Below are 21,467 nucleotides of genomic sequence, written 5' to 3'. Positions count from 1 at the left end.
CATACGAGTACAATAGCAATAACATCCCACCATTAGCAATTCCATCAATTTCAATTTCATAAATTAAAATCAATAAAACCAATCGTTTAAACAATCAAGTCCAATTTAAAGTACAGTAAATTTGCATAATCAACCATTCAGTCAAATCCAAAGGAAAGGGGAACAAATTGGTTCCCGAAAGCCCACCTTTGTCACCATTACCACCACCATACCCATAATTATCATCCCCGCCTCCGCCTTTGCCAGCCCGCCACCACTACCATCACCATACCTCCTCATCTTCTTCGACAACCCACTACCATCCTTCTTCCTTGCTCCACCATCCTTCTCCTCATACTCATCCGTCGTCGTGCCCACTGCAAAATACTCCTTCCTACTCCCCCCCTCCACCACCATACCCAAAATTCCCCGCCGCCACAGTTGTTGAAATTCGATTCGAATTGCGACTGGATTTGTGGAGAAGAAGCTCTCGAATTGCAGTATCTTAGGGAGGAGAGTCAGAAGAGTGAGGAGAACGGAGTAACAATAGGAGTTGCAACGAAGTGTAGAGGAAGCAGTTAACGCCCAATTAGTATATGATACTCCTGGAGTACCTAATATTATACTCCAGGCCCAACCTAAATTAATGGGCTAAAACCCAACTAAACGAAGCGCATGCGAAATTTTATTTTACGAAATAACTAATAAAGTAAATGAAATAACTTAAATTATATCTAAGAAAGATATAATCAAAATTAAACCATTTTATTTGTCTCTCCACTCACTTTTCTTTTTTCTCTCTCAGTTTGAAATTACAATTTCTCCACTTGAAATGAAGTGAAAAATCTTCAATTACATTGCAAAATATTATTGAAGACAAAGCTCCTACTCAAGCAAGCCCAAAACTAACATAAATTAACACTTGAAGTAAGTTTTTGAATAATTGTAAATTATTTTGCTAATTAGTGTTGAATTTGTGATAATTTTTGTATTTTTAAATTTAATATGCAATTAATACATGGAGATATGATGTAGTAGATGAAGATGAAAAAGGAGATAAACAAATTTCGCTTTTACATTTTGATTTTTGGCTACTCTTATCTCAAGATGATATTACTGTTCTTTAGATCTTATGTTATTTTTTGTTTAATTTGTGTTATTTTAGTCTATGAAAGTAGTGGAGGTGAATGTTATTTTGTAACTTAAATGAAATTATTTTACTTAAAACCTTATGTTATTTTGCTTTTTAGGCTTATGTTATTCAATTGCATTCTTGTGTTATTTTATTAAAACCATGTGTTATTTTACGGACACCATATGTTATTTTTTGATAAATATAATTATGTTACTAATTGTGTTATTTATATTGTTATATTGTGTTACTTTGTATAACCTTATGTTATTCCTTTCAATATTTTTATGTTATTCTGTACATTTAGTTTTATTATGCTACTTTTGTTTGATTGTCTTTTTCGCACTTATCTCCTTCTTCAATCTGCCATCATTAATGGCATTGCAATATGCCTTTTGAGTTTCTCTCTCCTTTTTCCCCCCTTCCCCATCTTAATTGACTGATTTAGGGTATTATAATCCCTAATTTTTATCAGATTTTATCTCTCCTGTACTCATTTAAGGATATTTTTTTTTAAAATAACTGTGTTGTTTTAATCCCGGATACTCTAGGAGTACAATAGAAATTGCGGTTAACGCGGTAAGTATGATATTAAAGGTTCTTTCGCATTTTTACGACTTTAAATGACCTTTCTACCCTCATATAAACATAACTTGTTGGTAGTATTTTCTCGTTACTACTGTACTATGGAGTAAGAAGCAGAATTTACACACCTCAGCAGAGGTCAGACATTGTATTTTTTGACACTTTCTTCCGTTACCACTTCAACTGACACACAACAATCAACTCTAACTCCCATTACACCATCATCATCGTCTTCATTCTCATCAATTCACACTAAAACCCTAATTTCATCTTCATCCTTTATCCTGCAAATTCAATCACAAAAAACCCCTAAATTTTGCACACCTACAAACAATGAAAGATCGGCCGCAATCTACGGTGTACGTGCCACCGCACCAGCGGCTGCGGTCAGTTATCACCGTCCCTTCTTCGGCTTCTCCACAATCTCCAATTCTCAGCAGTAATATCGACAATCATCAAACTGTTAGTTTAAGCCCTAACCCTAATTTTGATGCTACAATTTGTTGTAATAGTCAGAATCAAAGTGCTGGAATTGGGCATTTTCAGTTTAATCAACAGCGGAATGTGTCGCCTTCTCCTAATCCGAAGCAACAGAGTAAGGGATTTGGGAATGGGAATGGAAATTCGAATAGTTTTCACTATAAGTTCTATAGTCAACCCAAGAGTGGTAATTTGTTTCAGTATGATCGTCAAATTAGTGATAATCAGCCGAGTTCGGTTGTCGATGAAGTTTCCGAAGAGGGGTCTGACCGCGAATTTGGGGAGTCTGAGCTGCCTTCGTATTCTTCTGGGGTAAGTACTCTCATTTTTGTTGCATTTATTTATTATTGCTGGTTTTTATTGAGATAGATTAATTTGATTTTGCATGGAATTTGAAGAGTGAAGCATGTATTGCATTATAGTTATAATGATTAGAAGGGTTATTGACTTATTGATGGTATTTTGTAGCATAATGAAATTTATATTTTGGTCTCACTTCATTTGTAGTACCTTTGAGGGGGCTTTTGGTATCGTTATTTTTAGGTGTAGGAAACAAATTCAATTAATTGTTTCCATTTCTAGTTGTTTGGTATGGGTTAAAAGTAACAAATACCGTTGCCCGAGGGTAACAAAATCCTTCAATTTGTTACCCTTGACAAACTAGTGGAAACAAAATACGTTTCCTTACTCGATCACAATCTAATCAAATTGTTCTATTCCTCTAGGATACCAAATATATAGTAAAGGTAATGTTTATCATTACCCTTTCCCCTACTCATTTGAATCATTTCCATTTCATTTATGATGTTTAAAAACCCCCTAAAAGTGTATCAACTGTAGAGATGGCGGATTGAGAATATAGTTATTGATGTCAGGTCTACATATCATTGGAGAGGGCAAAGGGGTGGCATTTTTTTGTTCCTTCTCATTATAGGCAAGGTTATTAAGATTGGGAGATCCTAACGGGGATTGTTGAGGTGGGTGGGTGGTGGGTCGAATCGGTAGAATCAAATAGTAGGATTGTATGATCCTACTTACAAGCGAAAAGAGTATACATTATGCTACATTTTGACATAAAATTAAGTTTTTTTTTTTTAATTTTTTTTTATCTAATTTAAATACTAGAAACAATTACTTTGCTCCATTAAGTTCAATTTTCATTTAACTGCAATAATTAACGGTACATTGTGCTCAAGGTATTCAAAATATGGTTTACTTTTAAATATGATTAACGTCAATTTATCATTTGAGTAAATTTCTTTGAATTGTGTTTATTTAGTAGCTATGGATGAATACTTTAAACAAATGTGCATATGTACTTAAAAAAACTCCATGTTATCTTTAACTGTAGGAACTGATAATAGGATGGTAAAATTATAGGATCATATTAAAATCCTACTTCTCATTTTTTTAAATCCAAGTAGGATCATACGATACTACAATCCTTAAGATTTGGGATGAAGGAAATGAATGGCAATATTTTATTCGAAGGTTGTAGATTTGAGTTGCCATGTTCGTGATGTTATTTTAGTTACAAAATATGCATTGAGGTTATTAGTGGCAATGACCACTTTGTTTGTGGAGAAAAGGCATAATGTTCTCCTATAACACCTTTGATGAAGCAATTTCCCACACATGCTTTGTCATTGGAGATAGAGCGGGATTAAGTTATGGATTGTGAAAAATGACCTTATAGGTCTCAACTTGCTAGAAATTCCTTCAATTGAACCTCAATATTTTGTTCTCTTTAGCTTATAGAGTTTTTTCTTGTTCAACTGAACTTGTTTTGTTCAACTTAATTATTTTGCTAAAAGGAACCTATTAATATTATTTATATTAGTATCATTATGACCATCCTTATTGCTGTTTATAGGAATATATCTCAACTAAACATCCTTTAGCCATAGTTAACATAACAAGTTTGGTAGTTGTATGATACTTGGGTTTTGTCCATTTTCCTAAGATTTGAACCGTGAAGAAAATAGCTGCTTAAAGTCTATGATGTTGAAAGTTTAAGAGATAATGTTCTATATCTGTGAATAAGATATCAATCATTATCTGAACTTATCTTAGGTAGGGTGGCAAAGGAGAGGGAGGAAGTTATTACTTGGAATGCAATGCAATGGGGCTGGCTTTCATTGCGATTGTAAGAAGAAGAAAAAATATATATAATAATGGGGAACTAGTTAAGCATTAAAGATGAGTTTATGATGGGAAGGGATGCTGCTTAGGTTGGGGAAGAAGGGTTGGCTGTAAAAGTGGGCTTTTGGGAGTGGAAGCGGTGGGTGGGAGGTGAGTTGGTGATTTGATTTCTGAGTGTGGGGCTGAATGGGTTGGTCATAGAAGGTTGTTGTTTGGGACTTGTGGAGAGAGTTGTGAGAGAGTTGGTGGCGGGTTGGGAGGGGGGGAGGCCGGGAGGGTCCTGGTAGTGGGGGTGGAGAGGGGTGAGATTGATAAAAAAGTTGAAGTGACACGTGTTGAACATTTTCTGCTTAAATGGTTTACTAGATTGGAACTTTTCAAAATGAAATTGCCATTATTGGGACTGTTGATGTTCATTTCTCCTGAAATTTATTCTTTTTTTTTGGTAGAACTGAAATTCATTCACATGCAACAAAATAACAAACTCTATCCAGTATGTTCTTAAAATTAATTTTTCCTCGTAAACTAAAATTTGGGTTGACATCAATTATAAATATTCAAACTTAATATTACCCAATCTTTATGATGTAAATTGGAGCAAAAGCCCTCTGTTAATTGCATGAAATTACTTCATTCTAAATCCCTAATGACCAAAAAAAAAAACCTGATTCGTGGTTAGGAATTGATTGACAAGTTGGTGGTTGCTGGTATGACTTTCGTTGCCGGTGAGACTTCTTCGTTATAGTTGTAGACACTATCTGGCCCGGTGGCCATATCTGGTCAAGCCTAATCAGGTTAGTTCAGTTTTATCTCGCTTCAAAATATGACTCTCACCCTCTCTTTCATCGCCCCTCTCTCTCTCTCTCTCTCTCTTATTTTTCTTTCTTCCTTCTTTATCTCTTCCGTTCTTCTTCGATCTACGTCTTTTTTTTTCCCTGCTACTTTGATTACCCTATACTACCAGTAGCAAGCAGGAGCCCTATATAAATTCAAATGCTTTCTTCCTTCTATATATTTTGTCCCACTGAGTCACTCCCATCTAGGTAGGTGACCACCCTCTCGAATATTGAGTTAGTGAGCCCCTCCTCAAGTCCTGCCCTCTTCTCTGATCTTTTTTCATTTTATTTTTCATTTTTTTTATAGAAGGCATTTAATTTAGTGGTGATTCCCTATCACACCTTCTCTGTGGCAGAAAGCACAACTAGTTCAGCATAAATTAGGATCTTTGGGAGTTTGGTGCGCCTCAATTTCCAAAAGGTGCACACCTTTGCTTTGCACCAATGCACCTTGGCCCCGGGGACCCTTTGCGCCGCATTGCACCTTGTCCTAGGGACCCTTTGCGCCGCATTGCACCTCAAACCCAATAAAACAAAGGATGGCTTATGATTGTATTAAAATCTATGCATTGTTAAATAATGATACAATTTCAGGGAAAAGTGATCTTATAAAAAACCCTAAAGAAAAGAAATTCAACTTCAAAATCTAAGAAACGGGGTTGCTGGCCACAATATACTTGATGCCAGCACAAACAAGAATATAGTGGTTATGTGGGAACAAGGGGAAAGAGAGAAAGAAGGCTAGTGTGTAAACTTGATCACTTCTATCATGCTTTTTCGGCTTAGTCAATTTTTTTCTCTATTATTTTCTGATGTCTTCAAACACGTTGACTAAAATTTCAATGTAGTTTCAGCCTGCTTCATTTGCTGATAATGTGGATCAATGGAAATGGAAGTTTAACATGCTTCTACGAGACAAGGATAAGCAAGAATTGATATCCAGGGATAAAAAAGACAGACGTGACTTTGAACAGATAGCTTCTTTGGCAAATAGTATGGGTTTATATAGGTATGTTGAGTTTGATAAAGATTTTGCTGCTTTAGTCTGCTTCTATTCTCATGCTATATGTTGCCTTTTTGCAGTCATTCATACGTCAAAGTAGTTGTGTTTAGCAAGATTCCACTGCCTAACTATAGATTTGATCTTGATGAAAAGCGTCCCCAGAGAGAGGTACTGCACTACTGCAGCTTCTACTTCCAATACATTTTGATGATGTCATGTCATTGTTCTACTTTGCATTGATTCTTGTTCTCCAATATTTCTAAGTTAGTGAGCTGCCAGAATATATATATATACGCGGATCTGGTGAGAATAGGTCCATCTAAAATTTAGTACATGTGAGTAAAATTTAGAACAAACGAGCAAATATTCAAAACATATAATTAAAAATTTAGAACACATGATTTAAAATTTAGGACATATGAACGTCTACATGAGTAATACATGTGAGTAAATATTTGAAAAACCTAATTTAAAATTTAGAACATTTGATTTAAGATTTAGAATATGTGAGTAAAAATTAAATCACTTGGTTTAAAAACTTGGAATATATGAGTAAAATTTAGAACATGTGAGTAAAAGTTTGGAACATATTAGTAATAATTTAGAACATATGATTATTTTTATTATTATTATTATTTTTTTTTTTTGAGGAAATTTAGAACATACTTCCTCCGTTTTCTTTTACATGCAACACACCCGTTAGCGCGGTAATTAAGAAAGGTAGGGTTTACGTGATATAATAAACTTAAAATAGGATGAGTGGTTGTTAGGAGTGTAATTTAGTGGGCCATGTGCTTTAAATAAGGGATATAGTATAGTTTTTCCCTAAAGTAACTTTCCTTTTATAGTGTGTTGCAAGTATTGTGACATTTCCTTTTTAGGGAAGTGTTGCAAGTAAAAGAAAAGCGGAGCAAGTATGATTTAGTAAAATCTAAAACATGTGATTACAAATCTTAGAACACAATTAATAAAGGAGGGGCTTTCATGAGAGCCTTTCCTTATATATATACTTCCAACTCTGCTATTTCTAAGATCTTCAATTCTCTTTACAACTCATTTTTAAGACTTCTTACTCTCTTAGCTCTTGCTACAATCAATTCACAGGTTGTAGTAGATTGTAATTTGCAAAGGAGAGTGGATGCTTATCTTGCTGACTACCTTTCTCATAAATCTAAGAGTGTAAATGCTTTACAAACTAATGGGTTTTCGAGATCAAGCAGTAGTGGTAGTATAGCCGCTGATGAAGGTCTCTTTGAGCAACCAGAACCTCTGAATCTTAGCAATGTTGTCATGGAGAGAATTATTAGGCGAAGAAACTTACAGCTTCGTGATCAGCAGCTTGCTTGGCAGGTTCATCATCCTTACAGTATACCATTGTTGTTTACAACTGAAGATTTATTGCTCCTAAGAGTAGGTTCAGTCTACTATTTCTTATTTTGTAATAGAGTTGCATTAAATATGTGACAGGAATGCTCTGAAGGAAGGAAAATTCTTGAGTTTCGCAGAAGCCTTCCAGCGTTTAAGGAGAGAGATGCTCTGATAACAGCTATATCAAGTAATCAGGTAACTCTTGTTATAATTCATCAAATTTGACAGATGGATTAGGATTACTCCACTTTGCAGTTATGTTGGTGCAAAGTCAGCTTCTATGACTTTCCCTTCTTTCTTCTCCTTTCTCTACTTTTTTTCGATTGGCTTGAAGATTCTTCTGTAGATCTAGAACTCATGCCATCAATTGATGAGAAGAGTGAAACTTAAGTTTTCCATCCTTGGGGAGAGGTCACAGTGTGGTAGTATCCTAGTTGCTCATCACTGGCTGATGGCACAAAAAGAAACAAAAGGAAGAAGGTTCTATAGACAACACGCTGAAAATGGATAGAACATAAGGGAAAATGAGGAAAGGGGGAAGGGGGAAGGGGGTGGGGTTGTTGGTGACTATTCAAAGAGTTAAAGAGGAAAGGGTTCAGTTTCTTATATGATTTCAAGATCTCAATCTCTTTTTTGTGCTCTTTAAATATTTAATCTTCTTTGCTATAAATTTCAATTCTATTAATTCTGTCTGTGTATGTTTTCGAAAATTGGACCTGGAAACTCGTGGGTCCATGTCAGTGATTGAAATCCACATGGACTCTAAGCTGTTATATGTATTTTGGTTTTTATTCTTTTATTTGATCATTTTTTCGTTGCGTTCTTTTTCTTAAATATATATGAGTTGATATTTCTTGTGCTTTCCACTATCTGAGGTGATCGCAGCCTAATTTGGATTTTTTTTTTTTTCTCTACTAAATTATTTGTAGATGGCATTTCCCCTTGATACTATGTACCAAAGCTGAAGTTTATCTCCTATCTCTATGTCTGATTGTAATATTTTTTTTTTAATTTTTTAAAAAGTTTTTACTGTGTCATATAATAGGTTATTATTGTCTCTGGGGAAACAGGCTGTGGTAAAACTACACAAATTCCACAGTTTATTTTGGAGTCTGAAATAGAATCTAGCCGTGGAGCTTCATGCAGTATTATATGTACTCAGCCAAGACGAATCTCAGCTATGTCAGTAGCCGAAAGGGTTGCTGCAGAGCGGGGGGAGAAATTGGGAGAATCTGTGAGTTTGAGGCTTTGTACTTAGTTGTTATTAACCTCATCTGTAAGTTTGGTTGGTTTTTAAGTCCATACTTTCTTCGTTGTTCTAGGTTGGCTATAAAGTTCGACTGGAGGGAATGAAAGGGAGGGATACACGGCTTCTATTTTGCACAACAGGCATCTTGCTGCGAAGATTACTTGTTGATAGGACTTTGAAGGGCATAACTCATGTTCTTGTGGATGAAATTCATGAACGTGGGATGAATGAAGGTGAAACTACATCCTGGAAACATCATATTCATACCCATGTTGTATAAGCAAATACTAATTAATGCTTTTTGTTTTTCCAGATTTTCTTCTTATTGTGCTTAGAGAGCTACTTTCTCATAGACCGGAGTTAAAGTTAATTTTGATGAGTGCAACGTTAGATGCTGAGCTATTTTCTTCTTATTTTGGTGGTGCTCCCGTTGTCCATATCCCGGTAAGTTTTCCTTTGGTTAGCTTGTTGTTGCTCGGCTTGCTCCCGAGGGATGAATTGAAAATATTAATAAGAATTTTAGGTTATGCCTTTATGAAAATGGGATTTTGTTTACCATTTTGTTTAATTTGCCTCATAGCTTACCATATGACCTTTAAGGCTCTGTACTTTGTTCCTAGCATGCTTGGATTCGGGTATGTGTCCAAGTTTCAAACTCGAAAATTCTGAAATTAAGGATCTGTGGACATGTTCAAGAAGTTTCCGAATTTTAAATATGGACTTTGAGACATGACATTCTAAAAAAATACTTAAATTATGTGAATTTTAAATGTAATTTACTGATTTTTTTAAAAGGAGAGAGAAATACTAAGATAATAGTGGGATCCTTAGCAAAAAAGGAGGTGTTACAAATTAGGGTCTGTCTTGTTCACCTAAATTTCACTTATTTCAGTTGTAATAAGTTCAGTTAAGTTCAGCGTAAGGGTTACCCAAGTACAATTACAACTAAAATAAGTTTTAATAAGTTCAGATAATCAATCAATCAATCAATCAATCAAAGCCTTAATCCCATAAGTGGGGTCGGCTACAAGAATCAAATTTGATTATTCCGTGTGGTCATCGAATAAATCTTCCTCCTCCATCTCTTACGATCTAGTCCCAAACCTGGATAAAGGAGGGTTTCGGTAGGCTAGTGACAACCAGTGTAAAACTTTGTCACATCCCTTAATATGAGCCAAACTAATAAGTTTAGATAAGATAAGTGAAAATCAGGTGAATAGAACATACCATTAATTAGAAGTAATTGGAAAATAAAAGTGATGCAATTAATCTATTGAAATTAATTTGAAACACAAGAGTAATATAGTAAATCTTTGTGCCCTTTCAAGATTGTATGCATTCCAATAAAAAAGATCATGTATGATATTATTCAGAATATGTTCATAAGCTCTGTAATTTGAACAAGCTTTTGTTTTTTTCCTTCTTCGACTCTCTGTTGCTACATCCTTTCCTTCACATAACGTAACTCTCTTTCTTCCATGGATTCAAGAATCTTCTTTCTTTGCCACAAACAATGAGTAAGTGAGTTAATTTATTAGTCACAACCGGGCAATAGTTTTTCCTTAGCAGTCTCATTTCTTTCTTAAGGTAATCTTCTATCTTCCCACGTAACTATATTATGCCTTACATGCTTTTGGGCTACAACTTTCAACTTTATTATCTCTTTGAAGATGTATTGATTTGGTCTCTATATTTCTAGCTTTATCTCTAGTTGTAAAATAGTTTTGCATGAATCCACCTTCTTTTTGTATATACTTGAATATCTTATGTGCATGTTCATTCTGATAAAATACCCTTCCTAAACAACCCAGAATTACCACAGATGCCAAGAGTCAACCTCATATGCCACATCAAACCCTTCTAATGAATGCCAAATTGATAAAACATTACCAACTACAAAGTGAACTCCTTATGTTGTTCTAGTAGTCTGATCATATTCTGGAATCCAGATCTGAGTTAGAAACCCTTGTATATGATAATGGAAGCATCGAGAAAAATACCGAGACAAAAGTGAACATGGGTAGCCTTAATTTTAAACGCGTGCCCCTCTGCGATCGGCGAGGGACAAGTCTAGGCCAAGAATAGCAGCTTTGAAGGGTTAGGTTAAGCTAGGTACAAACTGACACAAGGAAGGGCAGGTGTTCAGCCACCTACGGCGAGGCATAAGAGCAGCTCCTTTGGCCGCTTTTTGTAGTGATGTGACAAATAATTAGGGGATCTGATTTTCCAACTTAAGACAAATCGATTTTTTTTGGTCAGTTAAAATTTAAAACCATTTGACCAAATCTTTTATTGCTATAATTTGTACCCGAAATTAATAGTCCCCGATACAATGAGTTAAACATTAATATGCAAAGTTTGGTAAAACTGACAATTGGAGTTATGACAAACTTTGCCGACTAGCCTTCTCAAGTGATTACTAGCACTAAATTGTTGCCGGTGAAGCTTATCAGGGTTAACTCTCTCTCTCTCTCTCTCTCTCTCTGCAATCTTTCACCTCTCTTCATCATGTGTTTCTGTTGCCTCTCCTTTCTATTTCTTTTTTCTGTTACCATGCCCCCCAAGGCTGACAGCCTTCAGATGATGACTAAGTCACCCTCTTTTCTCTGTTTCTTCTTTCTTTTTATTTTTTTTGACAGAAATTTCTTATTTCTTCTGTGTATTCATGTGAGCTTTAGGGCCTCCTTTTGCAAATAACTTATAATCATGTGGGCCTGTGTCTTCATCTAAAGTTCCATATTCACAGCCTTTTATTTTCTTGTTTTTGCCTTAGATTTTACTAAAACTAGGCCTCTTCTATTGATTAATGCTCCACAATTTAAAAAATAAAGGTGAAAAGGGTGTGCCTCGCTTATAAAAGGTGCATGCCTTCGCCTTGTGCCTAGGCCGGAGGTCCCAGGGGCCCGTTGTGCCTTGCTGCGCCTTGCACATGTCTGAACTAGGAAGGCGGCAATGTATGTGGCGGCATCACTTATTTAAAGAATGCTAAATGCTTCCCTTGTGGTGGTTAGAGAAAGGGCAGGCACTAGATTGGTGTTGTGAGATTCATTGGTATTAAGTTTTCGTTTTTCTAATATTCTAGTGCTAGTTTGAGAGTCAAAGACCTTTTTTCTCTCCCGAATAAAAAATGAGGATTTTTATTCTTTCTTGATTTTTTTTGCTTTCCCTTGAGTTGAACCAACAATCTCCTAATTCTATTTATCATATTAGATATGTAAACCAAGGATTTTTAGGGTGTTTGCAACTCCCTGAATCTTTTTCAATCTTTGATGACACTTGATACACTGGCGTTGTAATTTCTGATTTTGCAATTCTTTAAAAGTACATTTCATGTTCATATGTGGTGGTTAGAGAAAGGGCAGGCACTAGATTGGTGTTGTGAGATTCATTGGTATTAAGTTTTCGTTTTTCTAATATTCTAGTGCTAGTTTGAGAGTCAAAGACCTTTTTTCTCTCCCGAATAAAAAATGAGGATTTTTATTCTTTCTTGATTTTTTTTGCTTTCCCTTGAGTTTAACCAACAATCTCCTAATTCTATTTATCATATTAGATATGTAAACCAAGGATTTTTAGGGTGTTTGCAACTCCCTGAATCTTTTTCAATCTTTGATGACACTTGATACACTGGCGTTGTAATTTCTGATTTTGCAATTCTTTAAAAGTACATTTCATGTTCATAATGGTCATTTGGTTTGTTGCTTTTTGATTGAACTTATTGAGGTTTACCTCTGCACTTTTGGATTTTCCAGGGATTCACCTACCCTGTTCGAACTTATTTCCTTGAAGATATATTAGAAATGTCTGGATATAGAATGACTCCTTACAATCAGATAGATGATTATGGTCTAGATAGATCATGGAAGATGAACAAACAGGGCTTCAGGAAACGAAAGAGTCAAATTGCCTCAGTTGTTGAGGTAAGCAGCTAAATGGCTTGGACCTCTATTTTGTTTACCACATCTTTTTATAGTCTTAAATTTTATTTATCTATTTATTTATTTATTTATTTTTGTAATAAACCAGAATGCTCTTGCTGCTGCTGACTTCAGGGAGTATAGTACACAGACTAGGGAATCTTTAGCTTGTTGGAATCCAGATTCCATGGGGTTTAATCTGATTGAAAATCTGTTATGTAATATATGTGAACATGAAGGGCCTGGCGCTGTGCTAGTTTTCATGACCGGATGGGATGACATAAGTTCACTTAAGGACAAACTCCAAGCTCATCCCATCTTGGGAGATCCAAATAGAGTCTTGGTGCTTGCTTGCCACAGTTCTATGGCAAGTTCGGAACAGGTAAATTGCATGTCCCTCAATATTACTTGTAACTGAACTTATATCTTCGTGCCTGTTCTATGAGATGGCATTTCATCTGAACTTCATGTCATTATTTCATTCTTCATTTCTTTTGTCATTTGTCATCAATTTTACATTGCACATGTTGATTTGGACAGAGGCTAATATTTGAGAAACCAGAAGATGGGGTGCGGAAAATAGTGCTGGCTACTAATATTGCGGAGACGAGTATCACAATTGATGATGTGGTTTATGTTGTTGACTGTGGCAAGGCAAAGGAGACATCATATGATGCCTTAAATAATACTCCTTGCTTGCTTCCTTCTTGGATTGCAAAGGTTTCTGCCCAACAGGTAACTTTCATCTTGCGTCCAACACATATTCAAGGATATGAAACTTTTGTTGTGAACTTGTGATCATATTTGTTTAGATAGGACCACTGCAGGCTTATCCCGGTGAATTCATTATTTTCTTGTTTATTGTCCAACATGCTTGAGTGTGTATGGGTTTGAATGAGTGAGGCATCATCTCCCTTTAACATATGGTGTTGTATTATCGTAAACCTGTACTGCATTTTCTTTGTTCCCCTCCTGCCAATGTAAAGGCTATCCTGGATTAATGCCCACTTGCCTTGATGGTGGACTGAGTGGGTAATCAAACATTTTCTTCCTTATTGGATCCCTGGAACTCTGAGAATTTTTTTGCATTGTAGTAGAGCTGGTTGGCTCGGGGCTTAGGGGTACCTCGAAATCATCTTGAATGGAAGCTAGATGTTAATGTCTGCTGAATTTCATTTAGCATATGGTGACAGGAGTATCAGTGGAGGATCTGTACAGTATAGTGAGAACAATTGGTAGAGCAAGTGTAAGAGGGACACTCATCAATACGAATCTATTTCTCTTTGCAGTGTTGATTGACGAGTTGACAAAGTCTCTACAAGATGAAGTTCCGTGATCAATTGAGTCTAGAGCACAAGGGACGGTTAAATTACGGAGACGAAAGTCTGAAATTTCAGTTTTGACGCTGATTGAAGTAAAATGGAAAATTCAGAGTGCAAATTTTTATTAAAGAGTTGGAAAATTTGGAGTGGGAATGCAAAATGTGACCCAAATAACAACAATGGAATCAAGAGTGTTCATGAATAACTATAAATCTATATCAACAGTTTTAGTATTCACTAAAATACACACAATTTTTCATCATGGACCCTAGGTGCCCTAGCTAGGGTCCACATGTACCTGTCCTATAGAGTTTTAAAGCATTGTGTTCCAAATTGAATTATTCAGCTTTAGGGCTTTATTAGGTGTCAACAAATTTAAAGTTTGCACCCTTGCACCTGAATTGACTATTTTTCCATTATAAATGTTGCATATGAGACCTTAGAAAACTTGAAAGAGGGTGAGCAAATTGTTGGGATTGCAAGAGATAGGGGAAGACCTAAGAAAACTTGGAAGAGGGTGAGCAAATCGATGGGATTGCAAGAGATAGGTTAAGACCTAAGAAAACTTGGAAGAGGGTGATTGAGACTTGAGAGTGACATGAGTGCTTTGGGTATTAAGAAAATCATGGTGTTGGATAAGGCAGTGTGAAGGGAGAAAATTCACGTCAATGACGTGTCATGATTATATATATACTTTTTAAAATTTATTTTAGTATTTACTTTTATTTCCCTAGTGTTTTATGAACTGTATTGATTTCCTTTGTTAAAGTTTTCTCAAACCTTTATGATTTTTACTCCAACGTTTTAACCATTACTTTAAAACTTTCTTGAAATTTATTTTTGGTTCTCATTTAAAACTCCCTTAATTTTTCTTGAATGCGCTTTCTTTTTCTCATTATACTCACCTTTTTTCAAACTTTTTTAACTGGTTATTTTGGTATGTCCCTTTCTTTATATCTTACACTTCCTTATGATGATTCATGTTAATCGACCCCAAATTATTTTGGGAATAATGCTTTGTTGTTGTTGTTGTAAATATCGCATACGATTATTATTCATGATAATGTGGACAAAATGGTCACTTAAATTTCAAGCATGGTAAATAGTACGAAAACCATATAAAAGGTGTTTTATAATTTAAATGAATATTTCTTGAGAAGGCATCTAGCTAAAAGGTGGTATATGACAAAAACCTTTTGTTTAAAGCCATTTATGGTGAATTAGCACCAAGATTATTCAAACAAATAGGTGTTAATAAAATCTTGTAATGCGCAATATACATAGAGAGTTTTAAAACTAAGGGTTTTTTTTTTTTTTTTTTTTTTTTTTTCCCTCCCCGAAGCATCACTAAAGTCTATGTATTGAAATACTACCTCTGTTTCTATTAGTTCTCGATGTTGACTATTCTCATGAGAACTTAGGCAATTGAAGCTAGTGTTTATGTGGTAAGTGGGTGTAAGAAAAAGTGGATTAAGTTAGAGAGAGGGAGTAAAAAGGTGAGTTGGTGTAAGAAAAATGTGGAATAAGTAAGAGAGAGTTAGTGGGAAGTGTAAATATTGCAGGGTAAGGTAGCTGATGAAGAATGGCATAAATTGAATAATGTCGAAGTTTAAAGAACTTTAAGGAACAGACTAATGGGGAAAGTGTTAAAGAATTATTAAGAATAAAGGTAGTAATTAATAAAGTACTGATTGCCTGCTGAAAATGTCCTCACTGAATTTATTCCTTACTAATGTAGAGAAGAGGAAGGGCTGGTCGTGTTCAACCTGGAGAATGTTACCATCTCTACCCAAGATGTGTGTATGATGCTTTTGCAGAGTACCAGCTTCCAGAAATTCTGAGGACACCTCTACAGTCTCTCTGCTTGCAGATCAAAAGTTTAAAACTTGGCAGTATCTCTGAGTTCTTGTCCAGTGCTCTACAGTCACCCGAACTACTGGCGGTAACTTTTAAATTCTTAAATTTTTTAGATCCTTTTTTCTTAGTGTGTAATGTGTTACATTATACTTTTGGAATGTTCTCGCTTCAGCTGTTTTGGCTTCCTAATTTTCACTCTTCACAACATTCATTTTGTTTATGTTTCTTATGATTTTAATTGTATAGGTTCAAAATGCTATAGAATATTTGAAGGTCATCAGGGCGTTGGACGCAGATGAAAATCTCACTGCTCTAGGTGTGTGGTCAAATATATTATGCAGTCTTCTCTGCCTGCTGGGATCTTTGTTGAAATTTTTAATTTAATTTTTGATAACATTATTGCCATCAATATTTTGGCAGGTCGATACCTGACAATGCTACCCATGGAGCCAAAACTTGGGAAAATGCTGGTGTTAGGTGCCATATTTAACTGCCTGGATCCTGTATTGACCATTGTTGCTGGCCTTAGCGTGAGAGATCCTTTTCTGACACCTATGGACAAGAAAGACGTAAGTCAAAACTTAATCCCTTTCATGGGTCACGTGCCCAAGTGCACCTATTTCTCATCTTTATGTTTAGTTCTTTTATGTACTTTGAAATGACTTAATGCAATTCAGTTATGATATTTGTGAAGTTTTATAAGTTTGTGTTGGTTCTTCTCTTCAGCTTGCAGAGGCTGCTAAAGCTCAGTTTTCACGTGATTATAGTGACCATCTTGCACTTGTGCGTGCTTATGATGGCTGGAAAAGTGCTGAGAAAGAGTACGGTGGTTATGACTACTGCTGGAAAAACTTTCTCTCAGTACAGTCCATGAAAGCAATTGATTCCCTTCGGAAGGAATTCTATACTTTGTTGAAGGATACCGGACTAGTTGATGACAACCCATCTTCCTTCAACGGATGGAGCCATGGCGACAAGCTTGTCCGTGCAGTTATATGCTATGGATTGTATCCAGGAATCTGTTCTGTTGTGGTGAGTGGTTTAACTATCAGCTAAAAGCCTAAAACCTATTTTCCTCCCTCCATGGCAATCAGTATACTGTAAACTATTGTGCATGAACCTATGTTATTATGACTTTGCAAGGGTTCATATCATGCTAATGTACCTTGCCATGCTATATCGTCCGGAATCGCTTGAAAAATAACAGGAAGTGGACTTTAGGAAGAAAAATATCTTTAAAATTTACATCTAAACCACAACATATAATCTTTCCTTGAATTTTGTTGGTGTTATCAGTGGTCATCAAGGCCATGCTGCCATGTTTCACTCCTCACTTCTTTTTCCCCCATTTTTAAATAGAATCAATCTTCAGTTGTAAGAGTGATACTTCTGCCATTACTAGCTTGTTTTCTCTTGCACATTTCCCTTCTTGGTCACAACCATAACTTTGCATGTCTACTAGTTTCTTAAAAAATTAAAAAAATAAAAAAAAAATAAAAAAAAATAAAAAAACTTTTTGAAGACACTGTTTGTTGACTGTACTTCCAAAAATTATTTTAAGATATATTAGTCCAATTAACATTAGAAAATCTTTAAACTGTTATAAATTGTTTTTTTTTTTTAAAAAAGCTTGTGATAGTAAATCACTAATTCAATCATAAAAAGTAGAAGTTTGCCCCCAACATTAGGGGTCACTATATGTGTGTGTTCTTTTTGCCTTTTTGTGGGCAGGGGGGGGGGGGGGGTTTGGGGGGGTTTAGTTTGTAGCTAACCAGAGCTGGTATCTAGTTTTTTAAAACTTCTGAAGAAGTTTGATTGGAGCTATAAATGAGGTAATTAGCTGGACAAATTAGAAGGTTTGCATGGTCATAAAATGATTTTGTATGCTGCGTGTCTCTGCTGTCTCTATATAGCTGAGTTTCTACATCACACTTGCAGACTGCAGTTTCTATGTACTAATTGAGTTGCTTCAGTCTCTGCTGCTCTCTTTTATTATCTTTAAATTCAGTTGCTTCATCACACCTGCAGACTGCAGTTTCTATGTACTAATAGGCCTAATTTTTTCCCCAGCACAATGACAAATCATTATCATTAAAGACAATGGAAGATGGTCAGGTGCACCTTTACTCGGTAAGATCATTTCTTCAGCTCTCTTGTTTGGATATGAAACCTGACACACAATTATTTGTTTTACTGAGTATTCAATTTCAATAATATGCTCAGATATAAGTGTATATTAATCTGTCTCTATGCTGCAGAATTCTGTTAATGCCCGGGAGGCAAAAATTCCATATCCATGGCTTGTTTTCAATGAGAAAATTAAAGTCAACTCAGTTTTCCTGCGTGATTCAACTGCAGTGTCAGATTCTGTGGTGTTGCTATTTGGAGGAAACATTGACAAAGGGGAAATGGTAAGAAGAGTCGTCTTTTCCCCAAAACAATAATCATTTCAGAAACTTTTTTTATATTTTGGGTAAGATACAGGGTGGGGGGTGAGGATCAAACCCCCGCCACTCGGGGGTAGGGGGGGTGAGAGATGGAGGGACTAACCATCCTTCCACTCCTTGATCCCTCTTAACTCATTTCAGAAACATGATAATGTCTGAATTGAACTCTTTGGTTCTGTGTACTACTATAATTTAAGCAATCCTCATTTCCACTCGATACTGTCTGTTGTGGCAGGATGGACATCTGAAAATGCTGGGAGGATACTTGGAATTTTTTATGAAACCTATGATGGCAGAAACATACTTGAACCTGAAGAGAGAATTGGAGGATTTCATACAGCTCAAAGTAAGTAAAGCTCGTTACAGGGGTGCTCTATGAGTCCAAATTTCAGTGGGAACATACATAAAGAAATATAATGTTCACTTCGTATGACTGATTGTGGAGGCTTTTGTTTCTCCAATTTGATTAGATATGAAGTCACTCCACACGTTTATGGCTTAATGCTGTCTGGTGTTAAGTCTTACAATAATATATATATATTTTGCTTGCAGCTCCAAAATCCCAGAATGGATACATGCGCTTATCAGGACCTTCTGTTTGCCGCAAAGCTTCTTGTTACAGAGGACAAATGTGATGGTCGATTTGTGTTTTGCCGCCAGATTCTAAAGCCTACTGTTACTAAATCATCTATCTCACCAATGGTGCCAGCTTTGTCTTCTAGAACTCAAAGTGGACCTGGCGGTGATAACTCTAAGAGTCAACTTCAAACTTTAGTTACAAGGGCCGGGTATACTGCCCCTACATATAAAGTGAAGCAACTGTCAAATAATCAGTTCAGAGCTTCTGTAGAGTTCAATGGAATGCAGATCATGGGGCGACCTTGCAACAACAAGAAGAGTGCAGAGAAAGATGCAGCTTCTGAAGCTCTAGAGTGGCTTATGGGTGGTACCCAGATGGGAAATGAATATGTTAATCACATGTCAATGCTGCTAAAAAAGAGCAAGAGGTGTCACAACTGATACTTGACATGTACTGACTGAAAACTGCATTATTAGGTTGCACTCAGCAGATGCTGCATGCAGAGCCTGATGACGCCTTAAGATTGGATAGTTGTGTGATCGAGTTGAGTGTATTCACCAGTCATTTATTGATTGTCAACATTCTGGTGAGAGGACACCATGGGAAATGCTTGTTCATGATCGAAGAGGAAAATATTGATGGTCAACATTCTCATGAGAGAACGCCATGGGAAATGCTTGCTTTTGACCAAAGTGGAAAAATTGGAGGGGTGCAGGGGGATAATTCTCGAAAGAAGATGACCACAGATGATATTTTGTGTACAAAAATATGGGAGTTATAGAGTTCATTTAGTACCTTCTGCTTGGTAGGAAATACACTGCCATATATTTTGCACGTAGCGGAAAATAGGGAGAGAGAGGGAGGTGGGGTGAGGGGGGCGAAATGGCTAGGAAAAGAGCTTTGCTCTTTACATGTCACCCCATTTTGGGATAGTAGTCACAGAAAAGGTTACATCCAATTCTATATTGTAAATTGCAACTAGAGAGATATTAGGGACTATTACTGGTAATTAGTCCATTTGTACAAAAATGATTTGTGCCTCAGTATAGCTTATAAAATTTATCAATGCAGTACCTGTGAAATGAAGGAGATTGACTCTCCTGCTCCTATTCGTTGTATGATATATATTCATTCCTTAGGCAGGTATCCTGTCTTCATCATTTTTTCAGCTATTATGACTGCCTTTAAACCAATGGAAGCAACGACGTAATAATTGTGTTTAGGCGTCTTGTTAATCTGTAATCTAGTTTTGAATTTTGGTTCTCTTCATACGTGTTTGTTTCTATTGACATGTATCAGCAGGTTCATTTTTTTTTTGTTTAAACCTCTGGTATCTGCCTATTGAGTGTTTTGTTTTATAACATTTTCTTTGTAGTTTATACATTATACTGTTGTAACACCAAACAGAAGAGGAATACGTCATAGTTGTAATATAGTTACTGACCCATTCATATTAAGGGGGCGTTTGGTTTGTAGAGTGGTATGGGTTTGGAATCGGGAATGGGGTTAGGGTGGTATCGGGTTGGAACTTGATACTTAATATCATGTGTTTGGTTCAATTCTGGAATGGAATCTCTAACTATTTCCTCTTTTTATTTGATACCTAAGAGAATGGAATGAGCCAAACCCACCTCCCCCCCAAGGTTTCTAAACCCCATACCTCATGGGTTTGAGGTATGGGTTTAATACTCATACTTTTGACAACCAAACATATGGTATGGGTTTTAGTCATTCTAAACCCATACCTCATACCTATATTCTGCAAACCAAACGCCCCCTAATTTTATTGAAACTTATAGACTACCAAGTATTAAATGGGTTTTTTTTTGACTGATTAATGGGAGATCGAATTGGGTCTGCCTTTGGCAAAGTAGTTTATTCCTCCATATCCATGTTTATTTATTTATTTATTTATTTATTTATTTATTTATTTATTTATTATTATTATTATTATTATTATTATTATTATTATTATTATTATTATTATTATTGAAAGGTAAGAAAAAAAATTAAACATTAGGAAGCCCTTCTCAACTCCTCTATATCTAGTGACTTGAAAATTTTCAAGATAAAATGGAGTGTTTTAAGTTGCTCTATATTTTTTAAAGTAGAAAGTTTTGATAAAATCCACTTTGACTAATGTTACTGTTAATAATTTATGTATGACAAAAAAAATATTAATCTTTTGAATACTTATTGAAATCGTCTCAATAAATTGTTTATAAATGTTTAATTGTTATAATTTTTACTTATTAATGATTAAAGATATTATTATTCAAAGTTTTGCATTGGCCAAAAGAAACATTTCAATTTTATACATATGGAATTCCGTTCACCAAAAAAAAAAATATACATATGGAATTACTAATAGATTTGGATAGTAAACACCATCTGAATTTTCAAGTCCAACGTATCTTTTTTAGATTTTGATACAATTAGGTACCAGAAAAATTTTACTGTATATAATTATAAGCTATATAATGTTTGAATTGTACTTGTGGTTATCTGAAGCGTGTGTGCTGTTTATCACAATCCTGAAGAGGCGGCCTGGCTGTGCATTCAATCTTCGGCCA

General features: G+C 35.6%; 1 protein-coding gene across 2 annotated transcripts; it reads left to right on the top strand.

The window, feature by feature from the left end:
* The first annotated feature begins 1,820 nt into the window (after positions 1 to 1,820).
* Positions 1,821 to 19,976, top strand: LOC145602988 (DExH-box ATP-dependent RNA helicase DExH5, mitochondrial-like). 2 transcript variants are annotated; one of them, XM_081659123.1, is made up of 19 exons: positions 1,821 to 2,488; positions 6,009 to 6,163; positions 6,238 to 6,325; positions 7,262 to 7,507; positions 7,625 to 7,720; positions 8,571 to 8,759; positions 8,848 to 9,007; positions 9,088 to 9,218; positions 12,524 to 12,691; positions 12,798 to 13,070; positions 13,229 to 13,423; positions 15,749 to 15,952; positions 16,114 to 16,183; positions 16,288 to 16,436; positions 16,594 to 16,899; positions 17,938 to 17,997; positions 18,126 to 18,278; positions 18,550 to 18,660; positions 18,867 to 19,976. In XM_081659123.1, the coding sequence occupies exons 1-19, from the start codon at positions 2,030 to 2,032 to the stop codon at positions 19,332 to 19,334; spliced, it is 3,681 nt and encodes a 1,226-aa protein (XP_081515249.1). In that variant the 5' UTR covers positions 1,821 to 2,029; the 3' UTR covers positions 19,335 to 19,976. The 2 variants fall into 2 exon arrangements, with proteins under 2 accessions (XP_081515249.1, XP_081515248.1); XM_081659122.1 differs by having other exon boundaries at positions 6,003 to 6,163.
* Positions 19,977 to 21,467: the final 1,491 nt, after the last annotated feature.

Source organism: Chenopodium album, chromosome 21 (genome assembly GCF_948465745.1).
Source record: "Chenopodium album chromosome 21, dcCheAlbu1.1, whole genome shotgun sequence".
Classification (NCBI taxonomy): Eukaryota; Viridiplantae; Streptophyta; class Magnoliopsida; order Caryophyllales; family Amaranthaceae; genus Chenopodium; species Chenopodium album.
The sequence above is the reverse complement of the archived record's forward strand: the minus strand, read 5'-3'. Positions and strand labels throughout refer to the sequence as shown.